The 20,920-nt window shown below is 39.5% G+C and overlaps 1 protein-coding gene across 1 annotated transcript; it reads right to left on the bottom strand.

Moving 5' to 3' along the window:
• Positions 1 to 12,000: 12,000 nt before the first annotated feature.
• LOC122748460 (60S ribosomal protein L27-like) lies at positions 12,001 to 15,398 on the bottom strand. The gene is made up of 2 exons (XM_043994092.1): positions 15,365 to 15,398; positions 12,001 to 12,419 (listed from the first exon to the last, which is right to left on the bottom strand). Exons 1-2 carry the CDS (start codon positions 15,396 to 15,398, stop codon positions 12,001 to 12,003), a joined length of 453 nt encoding a protein of 150 aa, XP_043850027.1.
• Between the last annotated feature and the right edge of the window lie 5,522 nt (positions 15,399 to 20,920).

Here is a 20,920-nt window from a genome sequence, read left to right as displayed (position 1 = left end):
GGCCGATCATCTCTCCGGGCTCCTCCTCTCCAGGGCCTCCACCACCTCCCTCCCAGACTCGGCTCCTCCTCCTTCAGAGCAGAAAGACTGTCAGGGTACAGCTGCAGCTCCAGACTGACTGAAACTCATCTCTGCCAGTAAATCAGACCTTGATGCAAAATACACTGACGGGCACAGGATTCGGGACTGTAGGAATAAGAAGCAAATGACGTTGGACCAGAATTACTCTATTCTGCCCTGGATGCAATCAGTATAGAGTGTCAAACGGGTGGATGGATGGAAGAAGTGGTTTTTCTATGGAAGATAGGTCAGAAATACAGTGACTGAATTGATGGCATTTGGTAATTTGGTTTCAGGTTTTCATTTTATAACATTAATGTTATGATTATGCTTCTAACTTTTCTCCTATTGAAATATTTGTGAAATCATTGAATAATAAATGCTGTAATTTGAAAAAATTCTAGTGAGTGATATAATTTTGTGAGAAATAATTGTTAATAAAGAGTATCTTTAAAAAAAAAGAGTATCTTGGGGGCACCCAGTGTTCTCCCCTTCTTTCTTAGTCCTTTCTCCCCCTTCCCCTATTCCAAAATCCAATTCTCCTTGAAAGTAAGATTCATTTGGGTCATACCCCTAATAGGTCTATATCCAAAGAGATATTAAAAAATAAAAAAAGAACAAAGGCCTCTATGTACAAAAATATTCATAGCAGCTCTTTTCTGGTGGCAAAGATTGGACATCCAGGGGATGCCCATCGAGTGGGGAATGGCTGAACAAATTGGGGTGTGTGGAATGATGGAATACTATTGTTCCTTGAGAGCTCAGACTACTGTTTACCTTCCTTATTTTGTAATGCCCAGCACTAAGCAGAGTGCCTGGCAAAAAGTTGGCACCTAAGAAATGTTCATTGAATGACCAAATGATCCCATGATTTCCATGACAAACGCCTTCATGTCATTTTCTAGTAGTTTCTTTACTCCAGGCTCAATCCAAGACAACTGAGGAGACTGGTAGGACAGGTGGAGGTGGTTGGCCAGGAGCACAGTGCAGTGCCCACCTCTCACCACCAGGACAACAGCAGCAGCTTAGAGATCTCTCAGCTCAGATAGTAAAGGGGTTGGACAACTGGTCAGCAGGAGGTTACAAGGGACCCTTTGCTGGCCCTGGGAGCAGGGTCATCTTGTATTGCATGTAACAGATTCAGTTTCCCATCACAACCACAGGGTGAAGGGAAGAGGGAAGGAACGAATTTGCAGATATATATATATATATATATATATATATATATATATATATATATATATATATATATATATATATATATATATATGTATGATAAACTTTTTACATGTAATTGGGAAAAATAAAATATAAACATTGTCACACTAAAATAAAGTGCTGCACTCAATATAACAGCAGATTTGGAAAATTCAAGTGTCCAATACCAAAGTCAATCTCCACTAAAAACCAGTAGTGGTCTACCACTGTCTACTTGCAGACCTGCCAGAGTGAGAGAGCTCCCTGCACCTCCTGAAGCCACTCAGCACACCTGGGGACAACTTTCCTGTTAGGAGGGGTTTACTTTGGATTTGGTGGAGGTTTGGTTTTTTTTAATTAAGCTTAAATTGGCCTCTGTAACATCCGTGTGTGTTTCCCAGTTTTCCTCCTGGACACCAACTAAACAAGTCCAAGCATGAGCCCCCTTCCATAACATGGCCCTGATTTTCTGTCACTAAATGTACTGGGCCTCCTTGAGTCAGGCTGATCCCAGATCAGAGACTATGGCAGCAACCTGGGGAAGATGTGATGAAGTCCTACAAGGAGTTGTTTGCAGTGAGAGTGAACAGGGGGCTCAGATCTGAGAGATGGAATGAAAGAAGCAAAGGGGAGACCTGGCAGCTGATTGGATGTGTGCTGGGAAAGAGAGGAGTGCAGGATGATGGCTGGGAGACTGAAAGATGGTGGTGCTGTCCATGGAAAGAGGGAAGCTTGTAAGGGAAGGAAGGTGCAGAGAATAAGAAAATGATTGTTCAGGTCTAGACATGTTGGTGTTCAGTGGTTTTGGGGACATTTCCCAAAGGTGCTGGAATGGAAGCTTAGAGGAGGGCTGGAGCTTGCTCCATCTCAGAGTCTTCAGTCTGAAGATGACTCTTAAGTCAATCCAAGAGGCAGGATGGAGTGTTGGGGAATAGGGACTCTTTCAGTTGGGCTGTGGTCTAGGGTCCCTCCAAGAAGACTGAATGTCCAGTACAGAGGAGAGGCCACCATATTGGGCAATTAAGAGTTCTTTGATAACTTTAGAGGGAGCAATTTTAGGAGGGTGAAGGCCAGTTTGCAAGGGATTTCAGAGTAAGGGAGAGAGATGATTTTTCAAGGAGTTTGGCTAAGAACAGGAGGTGAGGCAGAATGATAGCTCAGAGGGGAAGGTATAGTAAAGGGAGGGAGGATGTCAACTCTATTTGAAGCTATCAGGAAAGAGCCAGCCAGTAGAGCAAGGCTGAAATTTTGAGAAAGGAGGGAGATGATTGAGGTTGCAAACTTTTGGAAAAGACAGGATAGACTAGACTGGGATCAAATGCCCATGTGGAGGCTTGGCCTTGGGAAAGACAAGAGCTACCACTTTGTGAGATCCTGGAAGAAAGAAGCTACCAGAAGAACACATGAAGTGTGATGATATGGAGAGAATAGGAGTATTCAGTCATTCAATAAACATTTCTTAAGAGCCTGCTATGTCCCAGGCACTATCCTTCATGTTGGGATAAAAAAAAAAATAAGCAAGAGTCTGTATCCCAAAGAAACTCACAAAATAATGGGGCAAACAACCAGTTGACTAATCCTTTGGAAATCAGCTATAGACAGAAGCAATTGGATGTAATTAAAAGAGGGAAGATGCTGGAATGAAGAGTGGTTGGGCAGGGCTTCCTGCAGAAAGCGAGACTTTAGGTGGAACTTGAAGGTAGCTAGGAGGCAAAAGTGAGGAGGTAGAGCTTGCTGGTCATGGAGGACAGCCAGAGAAAGGTGTTGGAGCCAAGAGATGGAATATCTTCTTGCTGGAATAGCCAGGAGGCCACGGTCATCACTTCCAAGAGTAGGAGGCAGCAAGGAAGGGGTGAGGAGAGGGCAAAAGGAAGTGGTGCCTCCTCATGAAGGACTTTCAAAGTAAAATGATTTGAGGTTTGATCCTGGAAGTGGTAGAGACCCACTGGAGTATGAATGACCTGGTTGGATCTTCAAGGCATTGCAGTGGGGCAAGCAGGCCAGCCATCCAGCAGTTGTCCAAGGGTAAGGAGATATGAAGTGGGAACATCAGTGGAGAGAAGGGGTGTAATTCAGAGACGTTGCACAGGGGAAAATGGCTCAGTTGGGATGAGAGAGAAGATTCAAGGATTACACCTTGGTTGTGAGACTGAGGGCCTGGGGGCATGGTCTGGTCCTTGACAGGGATAGGGACAGGGAGAAAGAGAATCAGTTCAGTTTCACACAGGGTGATTTTTCACAGGAAGAACTTCCTCAGACCTGCTTCATCTTTAGTTTTGTTTCTCACAGGAAAACCCCATCTGGATGATTCTAAGCCCATGTCAGTCAGAATTATCTTACCTAGAAAAATCACTTTATCCATCTGTCCATTAGACCCTCTGGACTGATTGCATTCAGAGAGTACAAGAGGGTAATCCTGATCCAGTTCCATTTAATTCTCATTCCTACAGCTCCCAAACCCTTCCCCTTAATGCCACATTTTAAGTGTATTTTGCATTAAGGGCAGATGCACCCAGAGGGGGTCAAACATCCCAGATTTCCTCCTGGGAGAACCCAGCTGCCTTTAAATGGGCCCCCATTCTCATTTAGAGGAGGAGGAATGTGATAACCAAACTAACTGCATTTTGTGAGCTACTTCCATTTTGAATCTAAGCTCCCCTTTGCTGTGAATCACTTTCTTTCTTGGAAATGTCCAGGCTGTCCCTTCCTTGGTCTCCCTCTCCCAAGTCCTAAAGTCCAGGCTCTTTCCTCCTCTAAGAGGCATGGGGGAGGAGGAGCTGTCAGAGAGGACCAGCCTGCTGGGTGGTGGCCCTGGGGCCATAGGAGCCCTGGGAGGAGTCTAGGGCAGAGGAAGGCTTATCCCTGTGGCTGAGGCATTCCAGGTGATGGAGTGCAGGGCTGGGGGAGGAGAAGCAGGCAGGGGCCTAAGGTCAGGCCCTGGGTGTGATTGGAGAAAAGGGCCCACCCTGGGGCCTCGGGGGCTGGGGGGGGGGTACTCTGGGCACTAGAAGGACCCTCCCAGCGTGGGCTGGCTGAAAACAGGAAGTTGGTGCTGAGATCTCCCTGCCTTCCTCTTTCTTTCCCCCATACTGAGGTCTCTCTGCCTTCCCTGGGGCTGAGGTCTCTCAGCTTTCTGGAAGCAAGGTCCTGGTGTGCGCCTCTCAGATCTGAGCTAGCCACCCCCCCCCCACCCCCCACCAGGAACACACACATCCTACCTGCTTCTGCCTACTCTGGCCATTGGGTCTTATCCTCCTTACCTGCCTTTGTGTCCCCCAGGAACCCACCTCCCTCCCAGGACTTGCTGTTGGATGAAATTTCTACCCCTAAGTCTGTCCAGACCCCCAATCACTTCTTAAATAGCCAGAGTCATCCTTCCCAGATAGGCCAATGAGTCACCCTTTCCCAAAATTCAGACCTTGCCCACAGGGACCCAGAATCCCGTTTTCCGTCTTCTCATCAGGACCACCCAGGTGTCCTGCCTCCCTGCCCCAGTTCCTGGTTAGAGATTTGGTTGTCCTGCCTTCAGACACAACCCCCTGCAAGGATCCAAAATTTCCTCCTGCCCTGAGGCCCCCACTTGCCATGGTTTGAGAGGTTGATGCCCAGAGACTGTAGGCATATTTTACTTACTTTGAATGGGATTTCTCTTTTTCCCATTCCTTCTTGCATTTTACTATTATCATATAGAAATGCTATTTCTTTTTGAGGACTAATTTTGTAATTGCAACTCTGCTTAAGCCATTAATTTTCTCGATACTTTTGCTCATTCCCTGGGATTTTCCAAGTAAACATTCATACCATAAGCAAACAGGAATCATTTTATCTCTTCTTTTCTTATTTTTATTCCCTTTATTCCTTTCTCTTGTTTTATTGCTCTTTCTCACATTTCTAGAACTATATCAAATAATAGTGGAGAGGGTAGGCATCCTTGTTTCATTTCCAGATTTATTGAAAAAAAAAAGTTCTAATGTGTCCCCATTCATGTATTTATTTTTTAGTGTTTTAACAATCAAACTATCAAAAATATTTTATAGATCTGGAAAAAAATAACAAATTTCATCTGGAAGAATAAAAGCTCAAGGATATAAAGGGAATAAATGAAAAAAAGAACAGAAAAGAAGGTGGTCTAGCAGTACTAAAGCAGTAATTATATAAATCTGGTATTGACTAAGAAATAGAGAGGTGGATCAGGGAATACAATAGGTACAAATTATCGTATACTAAAGGTTTTGAGATAAATGTTTTTATGAAATTGAATAAGGTCCCACCATGCCTGAGCTATTTATTGTGTTTTTAGCAGAAAAGAGTGTTGTAATTTGTCAGAACCTTTTTCCGCATCTATTCAGATGTAGATCTCAGATAGTTCCAAATCTCTTTCCACAATGGTTGCATCTTTCACAACTCTACCAACAGTGGATTAGCATCCCAGTTTTCTCACATCCACTCCAACATCCAATAGTTTCATTTTTTCTTAAATTGGCCCTTCTGATAGGTGTGAAGTGATACCTCAGAGCTGTTTTAATGTGCATTTCTCTGATCAATGGTGATCTAGAGCATCTTTTCATATGACTATACAAAGCTTTGATTTCTGTCTTTGAAAACTGCCTGTTTGTATCCTTTGACCATTTATCAATTGGGGATGACTGTGTTTTTATCAGTTTGATTCAGTTCTCTATACATTTGAGAAATGAGGGGTTTATCTAATACTTGTCGCAAAAATTCTTTCCCAGTTTTCTGCTTCCCTTAATCTTGGTTACATTCACTTTCTTTGTGCAAAAACTTCCATTTTCATATAATCAAAATTATGTCTTTTACATTTTGTATTGTCTCTATATCTTCTTTGGTCCTAAATTCTTCCTCTGTCCATAAATCTGACAGATAAATGATTCCATGTTCTCTCTATCTTTTTTTTTTTTTTGGTGAGGCAATTGGGGTTAAGTGACTTGCCCAGGGTCACACAGCTAGCAATCCATGTTCTCTCTTTTTTTTTTTTTTTAGTGAGGCAATTGGGGTTAAGTGACTTGCCCAGGGTCACACAGCTAGTAAGTGTTAAGTGTCTGAGGCTGGATTTGAACTCAGGTACTCCTGAATCCAGGGCCGGTGCTTTATCCACTGTGCCACCTAGCCGCCCCAATCCATGTTCTCTTAATTTGCTTATGGGATCACCTTTTATGTGTCAATCATGTATCCATTTTGACCATAGTATAAAGTATGAAATTTTGGTCTATACCTAATTTCTGCCACACTGTTTTCCCAGCAGGTATTTGTCAAATAATGAGTTTTTGTTCCAAAAACTTGGATCTTTGCATTTATCATGTACGAGATTACTATAATCCTTTAGTGTGAGGGCCAAAATTTGATATACGGAGCATTATTTGGGTGACTCACCTTAATATTGGGGTCCCGGAAATATGAGGGACTCTTTTAGATTTAATCTCCCCTTTGAACTTTCCTTTTTATATATTCCTTCCAGGCCAATAAGAAAAGGAGCCTCTGAGCTTTAGTTCATAAAGGATCAGATTTTATTATTTGGGAATTAATTAAACCACAAAGGTGAAACCAATTAAGGAAATAAGGAAGTAGAAATACAGATAGATAGTCTTAACTCTAAGTTTAGCCTATGCAATCCCAGAGCATTCCCAATTAAGCTAATTCAAAGGAATTTAGGGTTTTCCATAATTAAACTCACCAACATTGGTCAGTCTAAAGTTACTTGTCAGAACTGCAGTCACCCAAAACACATGCCACCACCAGGTCCAGGCTCATCACCTGGCCAAAAGAGCAAGAACTTTTGAACATGCCCTGCCTACCAGAAGTTTCCTCCCTTCTGGTGGCATTCAGTTTTTCCTCCCCCAAAAGGGGAGGTCCTTCTCAGTAGCATATGTAATCTCAGGGTGGGCCAGGTGTGGCCCCTCCCAAATGATTCAGCTAAAACTTTTGATATTAATCCTTACCACAAATAATTTTTACCACATTAGTATACTCTAATTTGTACCTATTGTGTTTCCCTGACCCACCTTTCTATTTCTTAGTCAGTACCAGATTTATGTGATAATTATTGCTTTAGTACTGCTAGATCACATTCTTTTCTATTCTTTTTTTATTGATTCCCTTGATATCCTTGAGCTTTTATTCTTCCAGATGAAATTTGTTATTATTTTTTTCCAGATCTATAAATTATTTTTTGATAGTTTCATTGTCATAACACTAAATAAGTGAATTAATTTAGGTCAGATTGTCATTTTTATTATATTGGCTTGGCCTATACATGAGCAATTAATATTTTTCTGATTGTTTAGAACTGACTTTATTTGTGGGAATAGTCTTTTAAGTTCTGATCATATAGTTCCTGGGTTTGTATTGGCAAGTAGACTCTCAAGTATTTTATTTTAAATGGAATTTTTCTTTTGATCTCTTATAACTTGGTTTTGTTGTTAATATATAAAAATGCTGATGATTTATGTGGATTTATTTTTTATCCTGCAACTTTGCTAAAGTTGTGAATAATTTCAAGTAGTTTTTTAGTTGGTTTCTAGGATTTTCTAAGTATAACATCATATTATCTGAGAAGAGTGATAGTTTTATTTCCTCATTACCTATTCTAATTCCTTTGATTCTGTTTCTTCTCTTATTGCTATTGCTAACATTTCTAGTACAACATTAAATCATAGAGGTGATAGTGGGCATCCCTGCTTCAGCCCCTGGTTATATTGGGAAGACTTCTAGCTCATCCCCATTACAGATAGTGGTCATTGATGATTTTAAATAAATATTTCCTCCCTTTTTAAGGTAAATTCCATTTATTACTATGCTCTCTAGTGTTTTTTGATAGGAATGGGTGCTGTATTTTGTGAAAGGCCTTTTTTGCTTCTGTTGAGATAATCATGACTGCTGTTGATTTTGTTATGGATATGGTCAATTGTGCTGATAGTTTTCCTAATATTGAACCAGCCCTGTATTCCTGGTATAAATCCCACATTATCATAGTGTGATATCCTTGTGATTTATTGCTGTAATCTCTTTGCTAGTATTTTATTTTTAAATTTTGCATCAATATTTATTAGGGAGATTGGGCTATAGTTTTCTTTCTCTGTTTTGGCTCTAGGTATCAGCACCATATTTGTCCCATAAAAGGAATTTGGTAGGACTCCTCCTTCACTTATTTCCTCAAATAATTTATATAGTATTTGGATTAATTTTTCCTTAAATCTTTGCTAGAAATCACTTTTGAACCCATCTGGTCCTAGGGATGTTTTTGTAGGGAGTTCATTGATGGCTCGTTCAATTTCTTTTTCTAAAATTGGGATACATAAGTATTTTATTTCTTGTTCTGTTCATCTGGGTAATTTATATTTTATTAGATATTCATTTCATTTAGATTGTCAAACTTGTTGGCACATAATGGGGCAAAATAGTTCCTAATAATTGTCTTGATTTCCTCCTTATTGGTAGTAAGTTCACCCCTTTCATTTTTGATACTAGTAAGTTGGTTTTCCTCTTTCTATTTTTGATTGTTAAGGGCTAAAATTCTAGCTAAACTGTCTAAAATATCTAATGAGTAGTCGCCAATAAATTATAAGCTTTAGCAAGAGTTAGACTTTTAAGCATTTATTAAGGAGAATAAGAATTTGGTAAAGAGAGAGAGAAAGGCCTAGATTTCTATCTATTAAAGGGAGAGCACATTTTTAGCTCCCTTCTCCACCAGAGTCCAGAGGAAAGAGTGCGAGAGCGAGCGCCAGTCTCTTCCTTCCTCCTCCCACTAGCCCACGTCACTTCCTGACTCCTGGTCTTGCCCTCAAAGACCTTCGCTTCATGGGCAGAACTCTTCTACAGTAAGTCTCCAGCAGGTGGTGTCATTCCAATCGTTACATGATGAAATTAACCAATGGTTTATCTATTTTATTGATTTTTTTCATAAAACCAGCTTCTAGTTTTATTTACTAATTCAATGCTTTCTTACTTTCAATTTTATTACTCTCCTTCTATTTTCCAGATTTCCAGTTTGGTGTTTAGTTGGGGATATTTCATTTGTTCATTGTCTTGGGTTTTTGGTTTTTGTTTGTTTTTGTTTTTTGTTTTTTGGGTTTTTTGCAGGGCAATGAAGGTTAAGTGACTTGCCCAGGGTCACACAGCTAGTAAGTGTCAAGTGTCTGAGGCCGGAAATAAATTTTCCCCTAAGTACCACTTTGGCTACATCTCATAAATTTTGATATGTTGTCTCATCATTGTCTTTTTCTTTAATGAAATCACCAATTGTTTCTATTATTTGTTCTTTGAACCATTTCCTTTTTAGGATCAGATTATTTAATTTCCAATTGGTATTTAATCTCTCTTGCAATTGTCTATTATCAAATGTAATTTTTATCATATTACGATCTAAAAAAGATGTACTTACAATTTTTGTCTTTCTGAATCTGGTTGTGAGGTTTCTATGCCCTAATACATGGTCAGTTGTTTTTTGTTTGCTTGTTTGTTTTTGCAGGGCCATGAGGGTTAAGTGACTTGCCAAGGGTCACACAACTAGTAAGTGTCAAGTGTCTGAGGCTGGATTTGAATTCAGGTCCTCCTGAATCCAGGGCGAGTGCTTTATCCACCTAGCTGCCCCCTACATGGTCAGTTTTTATGTAGGTTTTATTGCTAAGAAAAACATATATTTCTTTCTATTCCCATTCAGTTTTCCCCAGAGAGCTATCATAATGTAGTTACCCTGTTTTTCTCCTTTAATTAAACTAATTAAGCCTATTTTATTTATTTATTTATTTTTACAGGGCAATGAAGGTTAAGTGACTTTCCCAGGTTCACACATCTAGTAAAGGTCAAGTGTCTGAGGCTGGATTTGAAGTCAGGTTCTCCTGAATTCAGGGACAGTGCTTCTTCATCCACTGCCACCTAGCTGTTCCTCTCTACTTTATTGATGTAAGCATTTAGAGATATAATCTTTCTTCTCCTCACTGCTTTTGCTGAATCTCATAGGTTTTGATATTCATTATGGTTAAACTATTTACTTAAAATATAAATTAAATAAAGATATATATACATGTATAAGAAAATCAACAAAGAAATAAAACAATATAAATAAATTAATTGAAATATAAATTAAAATGTTATCAGTAATATTAAAACTGTCATTATTAGTATGATCATTTGAAAGAAACCTCGGGTTGAGTTTTGTATGATAGGGTGATTCTAAAAAACAAAACTTGGTAGCAAAAGGTAAAAAGAAGCAATTATCTCATAAAAGGGGGCATGAATGAAAGAACTGATAATGAGGAAACAGGTCGGGGTGGAGGGCTCTAATGTTGGAAACTTACTCTCATGTGGGTTGAAGAGAAGACAACATGTCCATCTGGAAAAGTGAAGTCTTCTGAACTTGTAGAGAGGTAAGGAAACTGGAGGACAGGGTAAGGGAAGGACTTTTTGGAGGGTCCATGGATGAAGATTGGGAGGGTGGGGTGAATAGATGAGACTTCTAGAGGGACAGGTAAAATAAGGAATAAGAGGGTAAAGGGAGAAGATAAGATAACAGGGGTAGGGCAAAAAAGAGAAGCTGAGAAGGCAAACAGTGAGTAAAAATAAGACAGGGAAATTCATAAATAGTAATTATAATTTTGAATGTCAATGGGATGAACTTACCTATAAAACAGAAAGGGATAGGAGAACAGATTAAAAATCAGAATCCAACAATATGTTGTTTACAAGAAAAACATTTAAGAATGAGAGATACAAAATTAAAATGGAGAGTTGAAGTAGAATTTATTATGCTTCAGATGATGCAAAAAAAGGCAGGGGTAGTAATTATGATCTTAGACAAAGTTAAGGCTAAAATTGATTTAATTAAAGGAGAAAAACAGGATAACTATCTTTTGATAAAAAGGTATCATAGACAATAAAGCAATATAAATACTGAACCTATATGCACCAAATACTGTAGCATCTAAAAGAAAAGTTAAATGAATTACAGGTGGTGATAGATAGTAGTACTATCACATTGATCATCACACAATGTTGCCATTCCTGCTGTTCTTCTAGTTCTGCTCACTTCACTCAGCATCAGTCTACTTAAATCTTCTGAGTCTTTTATAATACTTATGCAATCCTGACTGTATTTCTGCAGAATTTCAATTATTTTTTCTTGTTGTTTGCCATATTTTCTCCTAAAACTGTGAGTTTTTACATTTGGCTATGCCATTCCTGTAAGTTTTCCTCTAGGCATCTCTTCCAGGTGGTGAATGGTAGATTTTTTTCTATTTTCCTTTTCTTTCTTTTTCTACTTTACCCTCTTGTTCTAGAACTTCTGGGCAATTTCCCTTAATACTTTCTTATAATATTTTATCCAGATTCTTTTTTTTTCATCAAAACTTCCAGGTAGTCCAACATTTCTTGTGTTGTCTCTCCTCAATCTTTTCTCCAGATCAGTTGTTTTTCCAATGAGATTTTTCATATTTTTTTTTCTGGTTTTATTATTCCTTAGTGTCCTTTGACTCAATGTGCCCAACTGCTGTTTTCAAGGAGTTACTTCCTTCCTTAAGATCTTGTTCCTCTTTTTCTGATTGTTTAACTTTTCATAATTTTCTTGTATTGCTTTAATTTTTCCTATTTGATTCTTGAATTCTCTATTTCATTTTGTTTGCCATAAAAGTATTTTATTATTTTCCAGTTACATGTAGAAATAGTTTTCAATATTTGTTTTGTTGCTGTTGTTGTTTTTTGTTTATATGTTTGTGTGTTTTAATAAAGATTTTATTTACTGTTATAAAATCTTAGCTTCTGGAAGAACCATTTGTTTTTGCCTGTCTTGTACCTCTCCTCAAACTTGACCTTGGCCTCCCTTCTCACCTTTTGTTTTACTCCAGGGTCACAGAACACATCCTTGTTGACAACTATTTTGTCCAATGGGATATCCACAGAGTATCTGGAGGGCATGAGGTGGTTATAGTTATAAATTTTCACAAAGGACTTGATTTTCAATCTCTTGGCAATCTTCTTTTTGCCTATTGTTGTAGTCGCCTTTTGAGAGTAGAGGTCAATGCCTGCCACCAAGGCATGGCTGTAGGGTATATTGGATGTCGCATCATCAATGTTCTTGATGATGATGGCTTTGTGCCTGGAGTACTGCCTGACCAGAACCAGCACCACCTTCCTAGGTTTCATGAACTTGCCTATTTCAACGTGAAGTGGGACACTCCAACAGCCAAAAGCTCAACATGTGTTTTTGTAGGATTTCTAGTTTCAATTTTTTCTCCCTCCCTCCCTCTTCCCCAAGACAGCGAGTAATCTGATATAGGTTATATGTGTACAATCATATTCAACATATTTCTGCATTTGTCATGCTGTGAAAGAAGAATTAGAGCAAAAAGGAAAAACCTCAAAAAACAACAACAAAAACAATAGAAATAGTATGGTTCAATCTGACTCTAGATTCCACAGTTCTTTTTTTTCTGGATTTGGAGACCATTTTCCATCATGAGTCCTTTGGAACTATCTTGGACCATTGTATTACTGAGAAGAATCAAGTCTATCACAGTGATCAGTACATAATGTTGTTGATGCTGTGTAAAATGTTCTCCTGGTTCTGTTCATCTCACTCAGCATCAGGTCATGTAAGTCCTTCAAGGTTTCTCTGAAATCTGCTTGGTCATCATTTCTTACAGCACAATAGTATCCCATTATATTCATATACCACAACTTGTTTAGCCATTCCCCAATTGATGGGCAACCCCATAATTTCCAATTCCTTGCCACCACAAAAAAGAGCACCTATAAATATTTTTGTACATGTGGGTCCTTTTCCCTTTTTTATTATCTCTTTGGGAAAAAAGACCTAATAGTGCTATTGCTGGGTCAATGGATATGCAGAAATTTATAGCCCTTTGGGCCTAATTAATTCCAAATTGCTCACCAGAATGGCTGGATCAGCTTACAGCTATACCAACCATGCATTAGTGTTCCAATTTTTCCACAGCTTCTCGCTTCTCCAACATTTATTATTTTCCTTTTTTCTCATATTAGCCAATCTGCTAGGTGTCAGGTAGTACCTCAGAGTTGCTTTAATTTGCATTTCTCTAATCAATAGTGATTTAGAGCATTTATTCATATGGTAATAGATAACTGTGATTTCTTCATTGGAAAACTGTCTGTTCATTTCCTTTGACCATCTTTCAATTGGGGAATGACTTATCAATTTGATTTAGTTTCTGATATATAGAAATGAGGCCTTTATCAGCAATACTGGCTATAAAAATTGTTTCCCAGCTTTCTGTCTCCCTTCTCATTTTGGATGCATTTCTTCTGTTTGTACAAAACCTTTTTAATTTAATGTAATCAAAATCATCCATTTTGCACTTCATAATATTCTCTATTTCTTGTTTGGTCATAAACTCTTCTCCTTTCCAAAGATCTGAGAATTAAACTATTCCTTCCTCTCCTAATTTACCTATGGTATCACCTTTTATGTCTAAATCATATACCCATTTTGACCTTATTTTGGTATAGGGTGTAAGATATTGGTCTATGCCTAGTTTCTTCCAGTTTTCCCAGCAGTTTTTGTCAAATGTTGAGTTCTTATCCCAGAAGCTGGAGTCTTTGGGTTTATCAAACAATACATTACTAAAGTCCTTTACTACTGTGTCTCCTGTGCCTAACCTATTCCATTGATCCCCCACTCTATTTCTTACCCAGTACCAAATAGTTTTGATGAATGCCTCTTTATAGTAAAGCTTCAGGTTTGGTACATCTAGTCCACCTTCCTGTACATTTTTTTCATTAGTTCCCTAGATATTCTTGACCTTTTGTTTTTATTTTTTCTAGCTCTATAAAATATTTTTTACATAGTCTGATTGGTATGACACTGAATAAGTAAATTAATTTAGGTAGAATTGTCATGTTTATTATATTAGCTCAGCCTATCCATGAGCAATTGCTATTTTTCCAATTATTTAAATCTGATTTGATTTGTGTGAAAAGTGTTTTTTAATTGTGTTCATAGAGTTTCTGGGTTTGTCTTGGCAAGTAGACTCTCAAGTATTTTATTTTGTCTACTGTTACTTTAAGTGGAATTTCTCTTTCTGTCTTTTGCTGCTAGACTTTGTTGGTCATATATAGAAATGATATTGATTTATGTGGACTTATTTTATATCCTGCTACTTTGCTAAAGTTGTTAATTGTTTCAAGTACTTTTTGAGTTGATTCTCTAGGATTCTCTAAGTATACCATCATATCATCTGCAAAGAGTGATAATTTTGTTTCCTCCTTACCTATTCTAATTCCTTTAATTCCCTTTTCTTCTCTGATTTCTAAAACTAACATTTCTAGTACAATATTAAATCATAGAGGTGATAATGGACATCCCTGTTTCACCTCTTATCTTATTGGGAGTGCCTCCAACTTATCTCCATTACATATAATGTTTTTTTTTTAGTGAGGCAATGGGGGTTAAGTGACTTGCCCAGGGTCACACAGCTAGTAAGTGTTTTAAGTGTCTGAGGCCGGATTTGAACTCAGGTACTCCTGAATCCAGGGCCGGTGCTCTATCCACTGCACCATCTAGCTGCCCCCCATTACATATAATGTTTGCTGATGGTTTTAGGTAGATACTGCTTATTATTTTAAGGGAAGTTCCACCTATTCCTTTGTTCTCTAGTCTTTCTATTAGGAATGAGTGCTGTATTTTGTAAAAAACTTTCTCTGTATCTATTGAAATAATCATATAATTTTGGTTAGTTTTCTTATTGATGTGGTTGATTATGTTGATAGTTTTCCTATGTAATGATTGGAATGACGCCACGTGCTGGAGACTTACTATAGGAAAGCACCACCATAAGGAGAATGTCTCTGAAGACAAGGCCATGCAGCTTTTCCTTGGCGTCAGGAAGTGATGTTTGCTCATGTGGTAATAAAGTGAAAGTTTTTAACAGTCGGTTAGCAATAACAGAAAGACGCCAGTTTTTCTTGAAGGACCACCCTTTCGGGGAGGAGACCGTGATGAACCGACAGTGCATCTGCTAGGCACTCCACTTCTGGGGTGGGAGCTTAAAAGGCAAGGAGAGAATGGAAGTGAGGTCTCTTTCTGCTCTCCTCATCCACTGGTTGCACTGTACACACAGACGCTGACTGAGGTGCGACTTGGCCCGGTTCTCCATAACAGCACGTGCTTGACGTGGCTCTCAGCCTCAGATGTGGCCTTGGGTTTTTTTGGTGAGTTCTATACGGGTTTTTGGTGAGTTCTATATGGAATATAAACTAAGCTTAGATTTAAGACTATTTGTTTGTACTTCTACTTTCCTATCTCTGTAATCAACACCACCTTGTAATTCTCAAACATTAAAAGCTCTAACTAAAGATCAGAGGCTTCTTCCACTTACTGGTCTGGGAGATAAATAAGGGAAAGGTTAAAAGGGAGGTTAATGTTCTTGTATCCAATTTTAAATCTCACACTCATGGATACTGTCTTTCAAGGCTACCAGCCAATCAATTTGAGGAGCCTCCCATTTCTGGGAGGAACACACGAAGTAGGAAGCAGGTGCTGGGGGAGTTCTCTCTCTTTGGGTTCCTGACCTCACCATGGTGGAGGGGAGACTCTGGAGGATTTCACAGGGGAATTGAGGAAAGATAGGATTGCCAGGTTGTAGGAATTCTGTTCTCAATCTTTCTCTTTCTATCTTTCAATAAACCCTTAAAAACCTAAACTCGTTTTATCGGTGATTTTAGTCAGTTTCCCCAAAAACTGGGGAACAGATTAGAACCTACATTTAGAAATTTAGATTACAAAGTTTGGCTGACCACAAAGAGGAAAACCAAACATTCGTCTTCTCATCTGCCAGTTGGGTAAGATTTCCCCTCCCCTGTCCCCTTAAATTGGAAAGGATTGCCAAGTATTGGCTGTTTTAAATTTCAAATGGATCTTTTAAACTTCCTAAGTACCCCTTTTCTAGCTTTACCTTCACTAATCAGAGATGTTGGCCAGTTTGAATTTAATAAATATTTTTTTTTCCTCTTTTTGGTTTTGTGGGGCTTTGTGGTGCAGTATGGAAAATTTGGCATGTCCTAGTTGATAGTAGAATAAAGATGATTCCCCAGGATTCCCCATTAGGAAAGCTACTTATGGATTGGAATAAGGGAAAACTTAGACTAAATACAACCATAATCAGAGGAGGGCTTATCAGACTGTGTTTTATGTGGCATGAGGAATTACAGGAAGAATGGCCCAAATATGGGTCATTTGGTCCCCAAACATTGAGGCATTTGCAAAGAATCCTAAGTGAATGTCCACTTGAACATTCACTTTATTGGGAAATCTGGGCCAGAGAAAGCAAAAATTATCATATTAAAAATATAAGATAAAGAAAATCCATGCCCCAGTTTACATCTGAGCCTGCCTCCCAAACTGAAATAATAAATGATCTGACTCAATCCAGACTTCAACTTGTAGAAATGGCCTCCCAAACTGAAACGCCCAATAATACAACTCAATCTAAACCCAAGATTGAATGCAAGGCTGTTCAGACTGAAATTCCAAATGACCCAACTCCTATTCCCTCTCCCTCTATTTACTCAATGCCAACCAAACAAATAAATGAAGAAATAAATGATTCCCCTGTAGAGAAGGTAGAAATTTTTCCCCTTCAAGAGATCCTCACCCATGGTCAAAAAGGTACTATACATAAGCTCAGACAATACATACCTTTTACACCCAAGGATTTGGTTTTATGGGAACAAAGTACTCCTAAATTTGATGAGGATCCCACAGCAGTTATCAGGCAGTTTGCGGCAATTTTTAGAACATATCAGCCCACTGAGAATGATATTACTGACCTTATGGAAACAATATTGTCCCCAGGGGAAAGAGCAGATATAGTAGCTGTGGCAAACAGCCCGGAAGCCACAGGAAAGGCTGATATTGGGTGGCCTATTCAAGATCCTGACTGGGACCCCAATGACCCTAGACATTTTGATATGTTGAAAGACGCAAGAGAAACATTGCTGAAGGCAATGGAATCCTGTATTGGAAAGACTGATACCTGGCAAAAATTTATAGATACAGTTCAGGGACCTGATGAGAGACCTAATAGATTCTATGACAGGTTGTGTAAGTATGCCAGGCAATATGCTGGACTAGACCCATTAGATGGTAGAGACGCCCATATTATCTGCTCTCATTTTGTAAACCAGTCCTTACCAGAAATTTGGAAATATTTTAAAAAGCAATGTCCTGGCTGGAATAGTTTGAGTCCTGACAGACTTGAAGAAATAGCGACATATATTTATGAAGGAAATAAGAGAGAAGAAAGGAACAGACAGGACATTTTAGCTCCAGTACAAGAAACAACAAGGCAGCGAGACTGGACAGTTGAAAATTGCTATCAACCCCCTATATTTTGTGAGTACTGCAAAAAACAAGGACACTTCTTAAGGGAATGTAGGACTACAAAACAAGACCTTAAGAGGGCAATGACCAAGAGCCTTGAGGAATTCTTTGGGGGAAATCGAAATAATTATGGAAACTTTTATCAGAAAGGAAACAACTGGGGTAATTATAGGCCTTATTACAGGCAGAATCAAAATGGATATAAATCTTTTCAGGGGGATATAGAGGGACAGTATCAGAATAACCATAGACCCTATCAGGGAGGTACAGAAGGACAGAACCAGAATCAGGGTAACCATGGACTCCCTCAAAGGGGGCACAGGATTGATGAGATGAAGGGGAGGGATGGAAAATAGATACTGAAAGCTACACATTCCCAGATACAGATTTTTTGAATGCCCTCATGCCAGTCCATTCACCTCCCCAGAGTAATGAACCTCATGTGACCCTCAAAGCAGGAGACACTTTTATGATTGTCTGATAGACACGGGAGCTTCTAGATGAGTATTAGTAAGCAAACCAGACCCTGGATGTAAAGCTGTAGGATCTTTGAATGTGGTAGGAGTCTCGGGAAAAGCCCAAAGAGTGGCAAAATTAACCCCTCACATGGTATCTATGGGGCCCTTAACAGTGGAACATTCATTCTTTTATTTTTTATTTATTTATTTTTTTTTAGTGAGGCAATTGGGGTTAAGTGACTTGCCCAGAGTCACACAGCTAGTAAGTGTTAAGTGTCTGAGGCCGGATTTGAACTCAGGTACTCCTGAATCCAGGGCCGGTGCTTTATCCACTGCTCCACCTAGCCACCCCTGGAACATTCATTCTTACTTATGCCTGAAGCCCCTGTAAATTTATTAGGTCGTGATCTCCTTTGCAAGCTTAGAGCAACCATATCTTGTGCTCCAGATGGGGCTGTCTCCCTACAATTGCCAGAGGATACTGTACATTTATTGCCACTTTTGATTACAGAAGCTCAAGGAACAGTAGGGGGATACATGCAAAATCCCCTCTGACATTCCTGAGTCATTATGGACCTCATCCCCTACTGAGGTGGGGTTCCTTAAATCTGCCATGCCTGTTACCCTTAAGGTTAAGAGGGGACCAATCCCCTCCATTCCACAGTATCCATTGTCCAGAGAAGCAATAGAAGGGATTGCCCCTATAATTGAGGCTTTGAAAAGCCAGGGTATTATTATTCCATGCCATCACTCTCCATGCAATACTCCCATTTTGCCAGTTAAAAAACCCAAGCCTGGGCCAGATGGTAAACCTGTTTATCATTTTGTGCAAGATCTTAGAGCGATTAACAATCATGTTATCCCTAGGCACCCTATAGTCCCTTGCCCCAGTACGATAGTGCAATCCATTCCTTGTGAGGCTACATGCTTCACAGTGGTAGACCTCTGCTCTGCCTTTCTCTCCATACCAGTACATGAGGACTTCCAATATTTATTTGCTTTTACCTGGAAAAATAGACAGTGGACCTGGACTAGACTCCCACAGGGATTTGTAGACAGTCCCACATTATTTTCCCAAAATTTACAGCAGGATCTGGCCTCCATTACCTTTAAAGGCTCCACACTAGTACAATATGTTGATGACTTACTTTTGGCCTCTCCTAATGCTGAAATTTGTCAGGAAGATAGCCGTCACTTACTGCTGGAGCTGCACAAGAGAGGCCACAAGGTGTCCAAGTCAAAGGTGGGGTGTTTGCCCCAGGTAGAATACCTAGGATTTATTCTGGCTGCTGGAACTCGCTCTGTCTGTTCTAAGCGAGTCCAGGCCATTCAACAACTCTCTGCCCCCACTACTAAGAGGCAGTTGAGAGCCATTCTGGGAGCAGCCGGGTACTGAAGACAATGGATACCCTCTTTTTGTGAAATTACTAAACCTCTCATAGCTCTAACAAAAAATTCTGTCCCAGACATTTTACAGTTGGATCCCCAGCATCTCTCAGCCATAACAGAAGTAAAACAGGCCTTGTAATCAGCACCTGCCTTAGGACTCCCAAATTATAGTAAGCCCTTCACTCTCTTTGTGCATGAACAAAGAGGGGTGGCTTCTGGAGTTCTGACTCAATTGCTGGGTCCTAACCAACGCCCCATAGCCTACTATTCAACCCAGCTGGACCCTGGAGCATCTGGGGTGCCACCTTGCCTTAGGGCAGTGGCGGCCACAGCCCTTTTGGTAGAAAAAGCCTCTGATTTGGTCCTAGGTAACCCTCTAACTGTGCAATGCCCTCATGAAGTAGAGGCTCTCTTACTATGTCACAGGACACAAGCCTTTTCAGATCAAAGGCTGGCTAAGTATGAAATAACCCTGTTAGGTAATTAGAATATCACTCTAAAACGCTGCACAGTCCTCAACCCAGCAACACTACTCCCTTTTCTATATTGTTATTAACATATTGTGAGTTAGCATAGGGTATTATATTCTGTTATTTTTGACTGTTTCATCAAGGAAACACTCCGTTTCTTGAAGAAACAAGGGGGGACTGTAATGATTGGAATGACGCCACCTGCTGGAGACTTACTATAGGAAAGCTCCACCACTACGAGAATGCCTCTAAAGACAAGGCCATGCAGCTTTTCTTTGGCATCAGGAAGTGATGTTTGCTCATGGGTACTGGCTATCAAGGCTACCAGCCAATCAAATTGAGGAGCCTCCCATTTTTGGGAGGAACACACGAAGTAGGAAGCGGGAGCTGGGGGAGGAGTTCTCTCTCTTTGGGTTCCCGACGTCACCATGGTGGAGGGGAGACTCCAGAGGACTTCATAGGGGAATTGAGGAAAGATATGATTGCCAGGTTGTAGGAATTCTGTTCTCAATCTTTCTCTTTCTTTTACTATCTTTCAATAAACCCTTAAAAACCTAAACTCATTTTATCAGTGATTTTAGTCAGTTTCCCCCAAAACTGGGGGAACAGATTAGAACCTACATTTAGAAATTTAGATTACACACCTAATGTTGAACCAGCCCTGGATTCCTGGTACAAATCCCACCAGGTCATAGTGTCTTATCCTTGTGGTCACTTGCTGTAATCTCCTTGCTAATATCTTATTCAGGATTTTTGCATCAATATTCATTAGGGAAATTGGTCTATAATTTTCTTTCTCTGTTTTGGCTCTGCCTGGTTTTGGTATCCACACCATATTTGTGTCATAAAAGGAATTTGGTAGAACTCCTTCTTCACCTATTTTTCCAACCACATCAATAAGAAAACTAACCAATAAGATCAGGGGTGAAACAGAGATATCAGATTTATCTATTTCATTTTTTAACTAATTGCATAGTTCT

The sequence above is a fragment of the Dromiciops gliroides genome, chromosome 3 (genome assembly GCF_019393635.1).
Source record: "Dromiciops gliroides isolate mDroGli1 chromosome 3, mDroGli1.pri, whole genome shotgun sequence".
In the NCBI taxonomy this organism is placed as follows: Eukaryota; Metazoa; Chordata; class Mammalia; order Microbiotheria; family Microbiotheriidae; genus Dromiciops; species Dromiciops gliroides.
The sequence above is the reverse complement of the archived record's forward strand: the minus strand, read 5'-3'. Positions and strand labels throughout refer to the sequence as shown.

What these genes read in the sequence shown, in the direction of transcription:
- LOC122748460 (XM_043994092.1), bottom strand. Translation starts at nt 15,398, where the DNA reads ATGGAGAACCGGGCCAAGTCGCACCTCAGTCAGC. An exon ending in CAAGTCGCACCTCAGTCAGC is followed by an intron (nt 12,420 to 15,364) that starts GTCTGTGTGTAC and finishes ACGTTGAAATAG; the next exon opens with GCAAGTTCATGAAACCTAGG.